Source organism: Polistes fuscatus, unplaced genomic scaffold, assembly GCF_010416935.1.
Source record: "Polistes fuscatus isolate 324 unplaced genomic scaffold, CU_Pfus_HIC Scaffold3, whole genome shotgun sequence".
Lineage (NCBI taxonomy): Eukaryota > Metazoa > Arthropoda > Insecta > Hymenoptera > Vespidae > Polistes > Polistes fuscatus.
In genome coordinates, this window is record NW_025113107.1 from 12,223,181 (window position 1) to 12,237,373 (window position 14,193).

The following is a 14,193-nucleotide window of genomic DNA, read 5'->3' on the forward strand; positions in this document are numbered from 1 at the left end:
CGCATTTTAATCATTTTGAATTGATGATGACATCAGATGCAGAAAGTACAAGAATGACTCAACGAATGGCAGTGTTCGAACAATGCATCACGGATATGTCAAAAGTATATAAAATTATTTCGATATCACGACGACTATTTATAATGAATATTATGTAAATCCATTTAGATATATTTATATACACCATTTTTCATTCCATTCAATTTTATTTAATTTATGAAGTCATTAACGATACGAGTTTCTTGTACTTTCTCTTCACAAAAAAAATAGATTTATCGAAGATGTCGTCTACAAATTTTTAAGGAAAAATTGTCGCACGCTATTAATCACATAACAATTTTGTTTTATTCTTTCATGATTTTAAATTAATTTTGCACACAGCATTCGTTTGTGATGCAATAACACATAATGAGATAATACATTGATATTATTTAAACTTACATAATTATGTTTAAATAAATCAATGCAAACTTCGTTGTTGACTCGCAAAGAAAGTCTTAGATTAATAGCTAACTAGATCCTGATCTCGATATTAAATACACAATTAATACAAAATTAAAAGATCTTCCGTTTGCGCGCTTTATCCTTTTGTAGATGAAGAAAAAAAAACATCGATTATTACAAATCCAAATTGATTATAAATTTACAATTTCAAGTGTGATTATTATATATATATATATATTCATAAATATATATATACATTGTATATTGCGCGCATTAACCCAGAATTAAATTCACAGATGAAACTAAAAGTGACTCATTGTCGACATATAATAATACAAAAGAATATTGTGTTAAAAAATATAGGATCCAGCAAGGAAAAATACCTAATAAAAAAAAAAGAATATAGGATATACTAAATGTTAATGAGATGTCAAAGTAAAAGTCTTATGAGATTAGTACATGTGTTTACATGATAATAAACTGTTTTTCCTTCCCTTTCTTTACAGTTTTAATACAGTCTCTCTTTTGTCATGTCTATAAATTGATTGTTGTGTTTCCAACATTTGGAAAGATTTTCTACATTTTATAAAATAATGGAGTATTGCAACACTTAGCTTAATAATCCACAATTGCTTAAATTATTTTTAATAATGACGTCGGTCACAGCGTCAAATACAAATTGTATATTAGATGTATCTGTGGCACATGTGAAATGTGTGTAAATTTGTTTCTGATCTTTCCTTTTGTTTAAATTTTCGAATTTCATTTGAATATAAGATGCACATTCCTCATAAGTGTTAGCACCTTTGTAATCCGGAAAACAAATGGTTAACGGGCTTCTAGCAATTTTTTCTTCAAAAAGATCCTTTTTGTTAAGAAATAGTATAATCGACGTTTCAACGAACCACTTGCTATTGCATATGGAATCAAATAGCTTCATTGATTCGATCATTCTATTCATTTCTTCATCCTCTGCAAGGACTAAATCGTACCCACTGAGAGCGACACAAAATATAATGGCTGTAACACCTTCAAAACAGTGTATCCATTTTTTCCTCTCTGATCGTTGACCACCAACATCAAACATTCTGTTAAATTAGAAAAAAACATACTAAGTTATCATCATCTCGGTATATTACAATTAATTAATAATACAATTATAATTAACAAAAATAACATACTTGAAATGTAATCCTTTAAATGAAAAATGAGTTTCCACAATTCCGGTAGTTTTCACACGTGTTCTAAGGACATCTTGTTGAGTAGGAATATAATTAGGTTGTGCTATACGATCAAGAGCATTTAGATAATACGCAGCAGAATCATTCAACTGATATTCTCTACTGCGTGTGAAACAAAGTTGTACACCTGCATCTTGCCATAGTCTTTTCATTAATAACACTAACTCTCCAGTAAGTTCACCTTCCTCAGCTGCTGAAGCTAGGGTGAAGAATTGTCGGGCTATATCCTAATGCATGATTATAATAAATTCAACGGATTAGTCTTACTCGTAAAAAATAAGAAAAGAAATAATAAGATTTACCCTTTTTAAAAATAATACTTACAGCCTTACTAGAATCAGCGAAATCAATTCTTAGTTGCCCCATAGCTCTGATTATTGCCATTAAACTTTGTATTGCGTTACTATATACTACTGGCTTATATTGTTCGCATTCTTCCTTACTATACCCAGTTTCATGAATTATTTTCATCTGTTTTACTATTGTTGATTTGCCAGATTCTCCAGCCCCTTAAAAGAAATAATTAAAAGTATGATCTTACTGTATAACAATTATTTACTCATAACAAAGTTAATTTTGTTACGAGTAAATAGCTTGTAAAGGAATTTAAATAAAAACTTTCATTTTTGAGAATTTTTCGAAAAAGATAATACATTTTTAATCTCTATTGTATATATATATACATATTTTGTAAACTCGTACGAAATTATATATGCTATCGAATGCAACAAGTATCAGAAATACTTATGACATGCGCATCAACGTCGCGCCAATCGAAAAATTCTTTTATTTATTCTTAGTAATTAAATTGTGGTTGAGTATTCGTTCATTGCCGGAAAGAAAAAAGATGTGAATAGAATTTCAAAGATGCATCATCTCTTGAGAATGATTACGCGGCACGTTTCAAGGAAAAGCGTAAATAGTGATTTGACATATATGTATTTAACAGGGTGAGACATCGAGAACTCTCGATATGTATATATATATATATTATATATATATTTATTATATATATATATAATAAATATTTTAACGTTACAATAAGAACATATGATATTAATTTGTTTTCATTCTTTTATTCTTCTTAAGAATATTAATAATCATGTCGAAAAAAACGATTATATTATGTACATGAAATCATATATGTCTCTTTTTCAATGGACCAATGGCTGAACATCTCCTTGATTAAAAACATAAAAACCAAATTCGTAGGAATAAAATCGATTTAAACAATCTTACGATAATACGATTGATAAAACAATTTAATTCTTATAAAATATTAGGGAAAATTTAAAAGAATAAACGTACCAAGTAAGAGGAGTTTGACCTCACTGGCGGCCCGCTCGCCATCGGCCCTCAGATCTTTGTCGATTTTCTTGGACCTTTCAGCGGCTTCTTTGTCTCCGGTGGTGCTTACAGCACAACCCATCCTCACCGGGATTGAAAATATCCACAAGATAAACAATAAACACCATGCACTAATCGTGTTTATAATAACACGTGTCTTTCGATTAGTTATATTTGTCCGTTATAATCGGCCGCTACCGTCTGACACTTGTTGCACGGACGCGTGGGAACCGCCCGCACGCGGTTCCGCCTGCATATACGCAACAATTAAAAAACTTTAACAAATCTTTCACGAGCCAATACGCTAAGGAGTTCGCGATTACCTTAATCACTTTAAACGTAACGTTACAAAAATACAACGATGCCAAACGTAAAACTACCGGTGCCCTTTCTTCACATTTATTGACACTACTTTCTACGGCCCTTACGACTTGGATGCCAGATCCCGCGAGATCCGGAATGATTTAATTTCGTCGCTTATACACTACTTAGTAAACGCGACCTTAATTGGTTCTGCGATCATACGAGCATTACGATTGGTTATCCAAATTGGTTTGAATTCTCTCAACCAATTAGATTATTCGACTTCTAGTACTTCTGATTCGACGATATTTAGTCTTATACCTGACATGCAATTCTATTGGTCACATTTTTCATATTTTCGAGACGATATCCTAATCTTCGAAAAAAGGGATTTTTAATTTATTTTGTTTTTTTTTATTTTTTTTTTTATTTAAGAATATATGTTAAGTATGTTTTATTTAAATGTAAAATACTTGTGTTAAGTGTATAACATTAAAACGTCACAAATGTTATAATTTCACTAATAAAAAGGCGAGAGTATATACTTCATTTAAATAATGAATTTAAATCATTTTTACAAATAGTCGAGTCGTTTTAGGAATTTGTTACTTATAATTCTACTGTCCTTGAAAATACCTCGAATGTAGCATATCTCATTAATGTTTAGAAGTTGGAACACGTGTTTTACAGTTAACCTATAAATTCTATAGATATTTAGAAAAAAAAGTATTTTTATTAATTAAGATTATGTCAGTATATCACGACGAAGTGGAAATCGAAGACTTTGAATACGACGAAGAAGGAGAAATTTATTACTATCCTTGTCCTTGTGGTGATCAATTTCAAATATCAAAGGCAGATCTTATATCTGGTGATGATGAAGCTATGTGCCCGTCGTGTTCTCTCGTTGTAAAAGTAATCTATAATAAGGAATCTTTTTCTGAAAAGCCAAATTTTGCTAAAACAGAAAGTGCTACTGAAACAGAACAAAAACTTAACACGCAGAAAGTTTAAAATAGGTCCATATTCGTTTATATTGTTTATCAAAGAACTTTTTAATCATGGCAGGACGAGGACATGGAAAAGGTTCTATGTCTTTTACTTATGAACAATTAGGACTTACTAAAGCTGAAGCTACGATGCATCCAATTTTAGAACCGCCACCAAAATATCCTATATTAAAGTATAATCCATTGCCTTTTACTATTACTAATGAAATAAGTTATTTATTAGAATTGAAAAGGGACTTTACCGAATATTTAAAAGAATCTCCTTTTAATGTGCAACCTATTGAAGTAAAGAAAGATGTTGAACGTTATTCAGATCGCTTTCAAGATTTGATGGTGGATAAAAGTGGCTATGAAACTAAGTATGACTGGTCTAAAATACCTGCGGAATTGAAACCATCTTCTATTCGTAGAAAGAAAGCTCAAGCAACAGCGGTAACTAAGAAAAAACAGAAAGTGGTTGATGTAGAATCTAAATTACAAGAATTAGAGAAAAAGGAAATTAATCAACAAGGCGAAGTACTGGAATCGGAAGAAGAAAAGGTAGAGGAAGAAGAAGAAGAAGAGAAAGAAATGGATGTAGATGAAGATGAAGTAGATGAGGAAATGGATGAAGGAACTGATTACGTAAATAGTTATTTTGATAATGGAGAAGGTTACGATGATGAAGAAGATAATGTAGATGACGGAGCCATCTACTAAAATTTGTCTTATCTTAAAGTTACTAATAATACAATCTTTACAAATTCTGGCCATATATTTATATGATTTTTCTATCGCGAAGTTCTATACAGAAATAATATATATCATATAATGCAACTATATTTCTTATACAATAGTGTTCGTACATATATTATCTATTGAAAGTTTGTATTAAAGACTGATGTATATTGCTAATATTCTTACCTCGATTGTATTTAATTAATACCATTATTAAAAAAGCATTATTTCTTGTATATTTATTATTTTTATCAAATTAAAATATGTAAATTATATAAACTAATGATTCTAAAAGATTATATTTTGAAGTAAAGAAAAATAATAAGGATATAATATTTTAAATGTTGAAGAGAGAGAGAGAAAGAGAGAAAAAAAAAATCTTTTTTCAAAGGTAATTTTTAAACGTAATGATGATTATAATTTCGTTGAAGTCCAGGGGAAAAGAATGTGATAAGCTTATTTATTTTAGCGAAATTTTACACAACAATTAACAACCAAAATCCTTTTTTTTTTCTTTTTTTTTTATTATTATTCTTTATAGTATCGATTAAAATTTTGCGGTTCCCTCTTGTGTACGTTCGCCGATTTATTTCAAAGGCCCGTAATTTTCGACTATGCACTGAAATGGTTGGACCACCATCGGTACAGAGAAAATATAAAGTAAGGATGCAGATTAATCAGCAAATCTTAATATATATTTAAAGATTAGAAAGGGTCGAACAGTCGTGTTTTTTTTCCGTATGGATTTAAAGCGCGCATTGAGATTTGTTTTCTATTGTACAAAAAATTAAAACGTCGTATATATAATTCATATATATATATGATTTTCTCGAACAGAACACACTAATTTATCTTATGAATGAATTAATTTAGCTTTCGTACTTCGACGAGTGATCGAAATGCCATTTAATTTTGCACGTCCGCTTCTTATCACCGCTTAAAAAATCTTAAAGCGTATATAGTAGAACAAAATTCCTGCGACCGTGTGTAATCGTTATTTATTTATTTATTTTCTTGTATTTTTTCTTTTTTTTTCGTTCGAATGAACAATGCATTTGGTTTTAGCCAGCGAATAATTTAGCTTTCATCTTTTATTAATCGTTCGTTCGAGCTTTGTACGGAAGCGTAGTGAGGCTTTATGTATGTCGACGATGCAAATTTTCTTTCTACTTTTTTTAAATTGTGTGATTTATAACACATACTCCGTATACACGCTACATCTGCATACTCGATTATTCACAGCCTATGTTTCAATGGGAAAACGTATCGGTGTGTAATGACGCACTGACACGGTATTCGCATTTAATAAAAAAGAAAATAAAAAAAATGAATAATTGAAAAAAGAAAAAAGAACATAGAGGGACGTAGATAATACAATCCAATCGATTTTTATATTAGAAATAAGTTATTTAACGTATTTTTTTTTATAACGCATGTCGTATTGTTTTCTTCTTTTTATATTTTCTTCTTTTGGTAAGAAAGTGTACTACCCATGGGACGAGTATTGAAAAATGTATAATAATGGTCTGTGTCGTCGTTGTGTGTCCCGTCTGCACGAAAAATCGTTTATTTATTTTTTTTAATGCACGATCACTTTACGTCGTAGGCACGGGGGGAAATATTCAAGGAATATTGGAACTCTCTATATGACATAGATATTTGCTAACATCGTAACACGATTTCGTGTAACAGAGAAAGCGTAAATCGTGTGAAAATGAAAGCATCGAAGTCTCGTTCATCTTAATCATTTTTTTCTTTATCTTTTTCTTTTTTTTTTCTTCTTCTCCAATTATAATGACGAACATTGGACGTTTGAACACATGATCCCCAAGAGTGTTTATCAACAAAGTGGTAAAGTTTCTCTCAAGAGCTAAAGCTCGAAACTGAATAATATGTATAAGAAATTTGTTTATAACTCGCTAGCTTTAACAATAAAAGATTCAGCCCACACTCGCTGAATTTTAATTGGCATTCGACTTTATTTTCACCATCTTCATCTTCTTCTTCTTCTTCTTCTTTGTCGTTTTTTTATTTTTTTGTTCTTTTTATTTCATCGATCGTGAGATAATCGTCATTAACCCTTTTACATTTACGTTAACTCTCAGACGCATGTCTACTTTACAAAAGTGTGTTATTTAACAAATTATAAAGGAAATGCGTGATTTTTATTATACTTTTGAACATTCGGAGTTTTCTTAATTAAATTGGTGATTAATGAAAATTTGTAATCTAACAAGTAAAAAATTTTCAAAAATTTCTTTATTGCGTAATTCGTATAATTAGGTCGAATACGAGTTACGTAACAAATTATATTTTTTTTAAATAATTTTTTACTTCACAATCACAATTTTTATAATTACCGGCTCAATTTATGTTCGTAGTATACGAACGATCTTTTTACATGTTCATTTGGCGTGAAGGAACTTTCCTTGATTTTAAAATAAATTTCACTCATTTGTTTTTCATTATTCCACTTAATTCACAGAAACGAATTATTTTTTATTTTATATATGAGCCGTTCACGGGCAAAAAGCGATTAACTCCACTCATAGAATTTGTAAAAAATTTAACAGCCTAAATGGCCTCTAACAGCCTTCTTTGATGTTTAACTTTTTAGATTAAAAATAAATTTCTTTTAATAATTAGGCTTATAACAACACCAAATGAGAAAATAGTCATTGAATAATAAATGATATCACAATATATATATATATATATATATATATTAACTTTATTAACGATCTACTTTTTGTTTTGAGGAGTAAATCCCATAACGCGCACCCTCGAATTTACTCGAACAGCGTAGCATTTTAATGTTCCAAAAAAATAATCTCAAGAAATTAATTATTATATATAATAAATAGAATAAATTATTTTTAATATACTCGCATAATTTAACGAAAATTTTCAATAATTAATCGTATAAATTTAATAATTAAAATATCTACGTATAAAAAAGTGATACCTTTTTCTTGCACAACTTTTTCGTCTCGTTTACAGGTTAATCAATTTAACAAATGAGCGGCCCATATAATATATAATATATAATAAACTGATTTTTCTCTCTAAACGCATTATTATCACTTAATATAAACGTGATTATAATAAATAGAGAAAGAGAAAGAGAGAGCCATCGAATTCAATGTCGAATCGAGCATCATCGTTATTTATCTGTATTATATTATTTTCATTTATCTGATGTTACAGAGATACGATTGAAAGAAAGAGAGATCATGGATGTTATATTCTGACAATTATTCTTTCCTTTTTAAAGTTTAAATTGTATCTGGACGGGTAGTGCGAACTTGTGTGAGATGCGCCTTCGATATGTAACGCGGTGCAGATCGGACAAATCGAGGGAGAATACGTATTTTTATATAATAGGCGACATAATTATGCAAACTACGAAATCAGCCAAAGAGAACACATTGCGTTTTCATTTTGTCTCTCAATCTTGATCCGATCTGTACACTCGAACTCTTTCTTTCTGTCTGTTAATTACGAATCACGCTAAGGCGCTATTACATTCACTCAAATATTCTAACGTTAATTAAGAGAATTACAAAAACAAAAAAAAAACAAAGAAAAGAGAAAGAAGAGAAAAAAAAGATAGAAAGAGAGAGAGAGAGAGAAATAGAGAGAGAGAGAGAGAGAAAGAGAGAGAGATACGTTCGTAAATCGTATAAAAGTATTTACCTAATGCTTAAATAGCGTCTCTACTAATCATGGCGTCGAAATTCGAATCATTCATTTTTATTTTCACTTTCTTTTTTTTTTTTTATATATTTTATTTTGTTTTTTTTCCTCGTTCATATAGAGTCCTGTGGAAAATTGTGCAACGAAATATTCATCCATCCATTAGTAGTCGTACGATGGTTTTTGTTGTTGTTGTTGTTGTTGTTGTTAATCCGTAAAAAAATGATACGTATTGTCGCATAAAAGTTTCTATAGGAATCGTCGATTTATTTCATTAATTATATCGTTTCTAGTTGTCCGAGACTAATCCAATAAATATATAGTAGTACCTCGTGTGTGTTATTGTGCGTAATCGAATTTACGCGCGGGATTGAAAAATTATATTTAATAGTAATTCAACTGCTATACGGCTCTTTCACATATGTGATGTATGCGCTAACGTTTCTCGTATTCGTTCGTCTCGTTCCTTTATTTTATTTTATTTTATTTTATTTATTTATAACCCGTGAATGTAATAGTACCTTCGTAGTGCCGTATATCTAATTTTCTCTTTCATATTTTTTTTTTTTTTAATTATTTTTTTTTTGGGAATAAGGGTATTATTTTTATTCTTAATCTTTTTAGGATTATTTTGTTTGTTTGTTATTTAACTCGTGCCGTGTGTTCGATTCGATTATTCAAGGAACAAGCATATGCCATATAAACAAGCATCTATTAAGGTATACATTATTTCTTCTCCTTCATCATTTTCTTTTACTTCAAACAAGAGGTAAGCGCACGGTCCATTTTTTTTTCTTGCAAACGAAATTAGTGATATCAATGCTTCTTACAATAGTCGATGAAATTATTGAAATAATTTATTTCTTTCGATTATTTTCCATTCCTCTCGCTCGCTCGTTTGCTTGCTTGCTTGCTTGCTTACTTGCTGATCTCATCGCATATTATTATTTGTTTCCGCTACACCTCATTTATAGATATTATTTAATATTTTTTAGCGCTTTAAACGTTTATATGAAGCTATACGACTCTTAAGAAAACCGATGAGCGAAAAGCGACAAAACCTCGTAGAGAAGACGTTGGCTTTCTCGATCGATCTACCATCGTTTCCGATAAATCTGTTTTGACATTAGTTTTTTATACGTTTATAATTTAATTTTATATTTAATTTAATTTAGTTTAGTTAACTTTTTTTATTTTACTTTAATTTACTTTACTTTAGTTTAGTTTCTTGTGGTAGCAATGAATAATATGTTAGGTATGTGTGAATCCTTGTCGCTCATCCTTACAAGATTATTGATTGGAATAATTCATCGCTTATCACATATATATATATTAATAATCGGCGTGCCATTGATTTATATTTAATGTATGTATATCGAGGAGAAAAATATTAGTTATTTTAAGGATGCTTTTATAATTTGATACAAGAACATAATTTCTTTGGCTGTAAAAGAATAAACGTCGCATAATAATCATTTTCAAAACCTTCAATTTATGCATTCATTGAATTGTAGAGTATATATATTTGAAACAAAAAAGTATATAAAAACGAATTATATTTGTTTTTTATTCAGTATTATCTACAAAATAATGCAATTTAATTGAAATGTAATAAGAAGAATCGATCTTCAAGACAATCTCCTGAAAGAAATGAAATCTTAAGAAACACGACATTTTTCTTTACAATCATAGAAATTGGAATGATTTCTTTTTTATACTCTTCGGAAAATCGTGGATTCGAGATAGATATAGGATAATAATATGTATAGGGTGGGTCGCAGAAAAAGCGTAGTTTTCGAAGTTAGATTGGCGCAATTATAAAAAAAAAGAAAAATTTTCGTATTTATATAGAAAAGAAAGAAAACTATTATAGCAGAGATTTTTAGCCAGTTCTCCGTTTTTATTCTCGTGTAGTAGTAATTATTTGTATATATTTTTTTTTGCCCATTTTTTTCTTCTTTTCTTTTTTTTTTTGAAGTTAACGCGAGGGAGGGTCAGAGGAGAGAAGGGGATGATGTTTTTTTTTTATATACGTGTGTCATGTATATATTTTATATCGATCTTATCGGTCGACGACGATACCGATATTCTGATTGTAAGATCTTGTTTTTTGTATAGTATATACTTCCCTTGAATTTAACGTTAAATCACATTGCTTGTGTATTCATGTATATCGTTATAATAAATACGAGTTATAATCGATCCCCACAATTTAAAAATGGATCGATAATAATATAATCAGCTCAAAATATTTTATCTAGCTCAAAATATACATTGAGTATGTATGTTAGTATACATATATATATATTTGAAGGAAGTAACGAGATCTTACAGATCAAAATCGACATCGTCAACGATCGCCAGTTCTAAACACTGTCTTCCAGTTTCTGCGTCCTAATGTGATTATCATACTTGAATGATTACTTATCCATTCCAGCTTTATTTATTATTTAATCGTTCTTTCGTTCATTCTCTATTCTTTTCGTTTTGTTGCCGTTGTTTCAATGGTCCATTCCTCCGATAGTTCTTTTCGTTTTCTACGTTAATATGTTTTTTTTGTTTCTTTTTTTATTTTCGTTTGTAATGTTTTTTTTTGTGTGTTTTCTTTTTTATTTGTGTAGTACCATTATCATTATCGTTATCAGTATCATTTTATCATTATCATTATCATTATATCGTTAATCATTATTATTATCATTATCACTATATCGCTATGCTGTTTCAGTACGATTGGTTGTCTTTGGACGTGAATCTGGATGGAGTGTGGTATTACCGACGTATCGTGTAAACGCGCGTGCATATTTCGAAAGCGGGAAGAGGGTTTGAAGGGTTGCGGAATTAGGGTTGGGTCCTTGAACGGAAACAAAAAATGTGAATACCTGGAGGAAGAGGAGGAGGAGGAGGAGGAGGAGGAGGAGGAGGAGATGGGAGGAGAGAAAGCGTGTGAAGGAGGAAGGGGTTGTTGGGTTTGGAGAGGGGAGAAGGAGAGGGGAAGGGGAGATAAAGAAAGGGTCCTTGTGTGAGGTACTTTTCTGTTTCTTTTTTTTTTGTTTCCTTTCCTAGATCATTTCAAAACTTAAATTTCGATAGCTGCTTCGTCCGGACGATCCTACAAACGAAAATTCTCGCTTTCGATCCTGGCCATTGTTTATTATACTTACGTATATTCACTTATCGCTTAACGTTAGGTAAATTTAGCCTCTTCGTCTTCGAGGTAAATCTTTGTCTAATAAAAAATATGCAAACAATAGGCGTTATCCTTGAACAGACAACGTCGAAAGCGCACAGTCGATGAAATATTCGTTTGAACGAAATTAAAGAACTAAATGTGTACGTGTGTGTGTATGTATGTATGTATGTATGTGTGTATGTTGGTTCATGTTCTTTTTTTTCCCCTATTATTATTACGTTTTTATGTATAGGTATCTCGCCGAACGTTCTTCTTACGGGCCTAGAATTTCTCGTCATTTTGCAACAAATATATATATAAGCGAATACTATCTCACAATGAGAGAGAAAGAGAGAGATAGATAGAAAGAGAGAGAGAGAGAGATAGAGAGAGAGAGAGAGAGAGAGAGAGAGAAAGAGAGAGAGAATCGTGTCCTATCGTCATCCTTTTTCTTCTTCTTCTTCTTCTTCTTCTCCTCTTTGCGATACTTTCGATGATCCTTCGATACGATTAGCACCAATTACCAATTATTTTTTTAGCCCGCTGCCCATTTTCTTTATCATATTATTTTTCATCATAATTTTCTTCTTCTTTTTCTTTTTCTTCTTTCTTTTATTCTGTACTAAGCAAAAGCCTTATCTCGCGTCGATTCTAATGTATTGTATATTGAAATATTGTTTTCTAGCAAAAATATTCGTATTAAAAAGGAGAGAAATTATAGGGCACACATGCGGACGATCGAAGAACAACGTTCCCCACGTTATCGAGTTATATTTTCCTTTTTTCTTCGATTTTTGCGCGCGAAACAATTGAATTATTCTCGTAGCCGGCGTATTTGTTTTCTTATTAAATTCGCCAACCCCTCGCCAGGTTTTAAAATATCGCTCAGCAATAAAAAGGGGGTCTCTTATGCTCGTTTCGCGAAATAAACCGCTTGTTTTCTGCGACATAACGAACCATACATGGACGAACTGTTGTATTTATTTCAATGATTTTTGTTTTGTTTTGTATTTTTTCCTTTTTTTTTTCGGCATCCGTACAAGGTAATATATATCAATGCACCGTTATATACTTGCGGATTAAGATCATATCTTATTTTTTTTTTCCGTTTTTTTTTCCTTTTTTTTTTCATTCATTTCGATACTAAATATTCGGTAAATAATCTTTCTTTTATAGCGTGTACGGGAATTATTTTATTCTTAGTTTTTACCATAAATTTTCTTCAATTTTTTTTTTAATTCATTTTTTCTTTTTTTGGTTTTATTTTGTTGTTTTTATTTTTCTCTCATCGTTATTATTAATCATTAATTATTATAATCATTATCATCATCGTTATCGTTATCGTCATCATCTCCTTCTTCTTCTTCTTCTTTTTCTTCTTCTCTCCTACGAAGCAAGTTAATTATCGGAGTAACGAGTAAGCTCGTGAAAAATTTCTTCATGAATATAGTTATAAAAGATTGAGACGCGTTCTCTAAGGAGGTAGTTCCACTTGCCGAAGTTGCCTGCGGGACTTTTCTCCGAATGTTAATTATTCGTCGTTCTCTTTTCCGTAACGCACGTGCATGTATCCGTGTCTGTGTGTGTCTGTCTCTGTGTGTGTGTGTGTGTGGTGTTATTCATGTATTACCTGTGTTTATTTTCTTTTCTCTTTTATCTTATGTGTTTTATATACGTACTGTATGTGTTGTATGTGTGTGTGTGTACACATGTGTTTATGTGTCCTCTATGCGTGTGTCATACGTATACCGAACATATGTATTTTACACATCAACAATACATTTGCAGGCATATGCACAAGTGCATGTCTAGATGTGCAGTAATGTGTATATCAAACGTATGTATGTATTGTACACATACAACAACACACCTTTAGATATATGCACCGGTGCATACGCATACATATACAACATGTATCTCCTTGTGTTTTTAGATTTTATAAATATAAAACGCATGAAGTAGCTGAAGGCTATGTACCTTTTTTCTTTTTGCTTCTAAAAAGAGTGGTGCATGACAAGCCTTGCATTGCGTCTTTCTTAATAGTCGATTCGACGTGCTTTCTTTATCTCTTTTTTTGTTTTTATTTATTTTTTTCTTTTTATATTTCTTCTTGATTAAAATTCACCAAGCATTCCAAAAACAAAAAGATAAACAAAAAAGAAATCGCACGCCTCTCGGCACTATTACTGGATGGTCTTTCATGATTACTTGAATCTAACGTAAAGGAAGTTTCGTACGTTTACGTATAAGTATTTGCATTTACTTT

General features: G+C 30.7%; 3 protein-coding genes across 5 annotated transcripts; 2 read left to right on the plus strand and 1 right to left on the minus strand.

The window, feature by feature from the left end:
- Positions 1–934: 934 nt before the first annotated feature.
- LOC122519937 (guanine nucleotide-binding protein G(i) subunit alpha) lies at positions 935–3,471 on the minus strand. 3 transcript variants are annotated; one of them, XM_043639764.1, is made up of 4 exons: positions 2,994–3,471; positions 2,010–2,194; positions 1,626–1,912; positions 935–1,532 (listed from the first exon to the last, which is right to left on the minus strand). In XM_043639764.1, the coding sequence occupies exons 1-4, from the start codon at positions 3,112–3,114 to the stop codon at positions 1,055–1,057; spliced, it is 1,071 nt and encodes a 356-aa protein (XP_043495699.1). In that variant the 5' UTR covers positions 3,115–3,471; the 3' UTR covers positions 935–1,054. The 3 variants fall into 3 exon arrangements, with proteins under 3 accessions (XP_043495699.1, XP_043495702.1, XP_043495700.1); XM_043639767.1 differs by lacking the exon at positions 2,994–3,471 and adding an exon at positions 2,388–2,615; XM_043639765.1 differs by lacking the exon at positions 2,994–3,471 and adding an exon at positions 2,339–2,615.
- A 117-nt stretch (positions 3,472–3,588) lies between these two features.
- LOC122519939 (DPH3 homolog) lies at positions 3,589–4,349 on the plus strand. Its single transcript, XM_043639769.1, has one exon. It carries the CDS (start codon positions 4,083–4,085, stop codon positions 4,347–4,349), a length of 267 nt encoding a protein of 88 aa, XP_043495704.1. The 5' UTR covers positions 3,589–4,082.
- Positions 4,297–5,298, plus strand: LOC122519938 (DNA-directed RNA polymerase III subunit RPC7-like). Its single transcript, XM_043639768.1, has one exon. The coding sequence runs from the start codon at positions 4,397–4,399 to the stop codon at positions 5,042–5,044; it is 648 nt and encodes a 215-aa protein (XP_043495703.1). The 5' UTR covers positions 4,297–4,396; the 3' UTR covers positions 5,045–5,298.
- The last annotated feature ends 8,895 nt before the right edge of the window (positions 5,299–14,193 follow it).

Excerpts from the sequence above, each read along its gene's own strand:
- LOC122519937 (XM_043639764.1), bottom strand. The coding sequence starts at position 3,114 with ATGGGTTGTGCTGTAAGCACCACCGGAGACAAAGAAGCCGCTGAAAGG. Across the intron at positions 2,195-2,993 it reads GGTCAAACTCCTCTTACTTG|GGGCTGGAGAATCTGGCAAA; the intron begins GTACGTTTATTC and ends ATTTCTTTTAAG. Across the intron at positions 1,533-1,625 it reads TTTAAAGGATTACATTTCAA|AATGTTTGATGTTGGTGGTC; the intron begins GTATGTTATTTT and ends CTAATTTAACAG.
- LOC122519939 (XM_043639769.1), top strand. The coding sequence starts at position 4,083 with ATGTCAGTATATCACGACGAAGTGGAAATCGAAGACTTTGAATACGAC.
- LOC122519938 (XM_043639768.1), top strand. The coding sequence starts at position 4,397 with ATGGCAGGACGAGGACATGGAAAAGGTTCTATGTCTTTTACTTATGAA.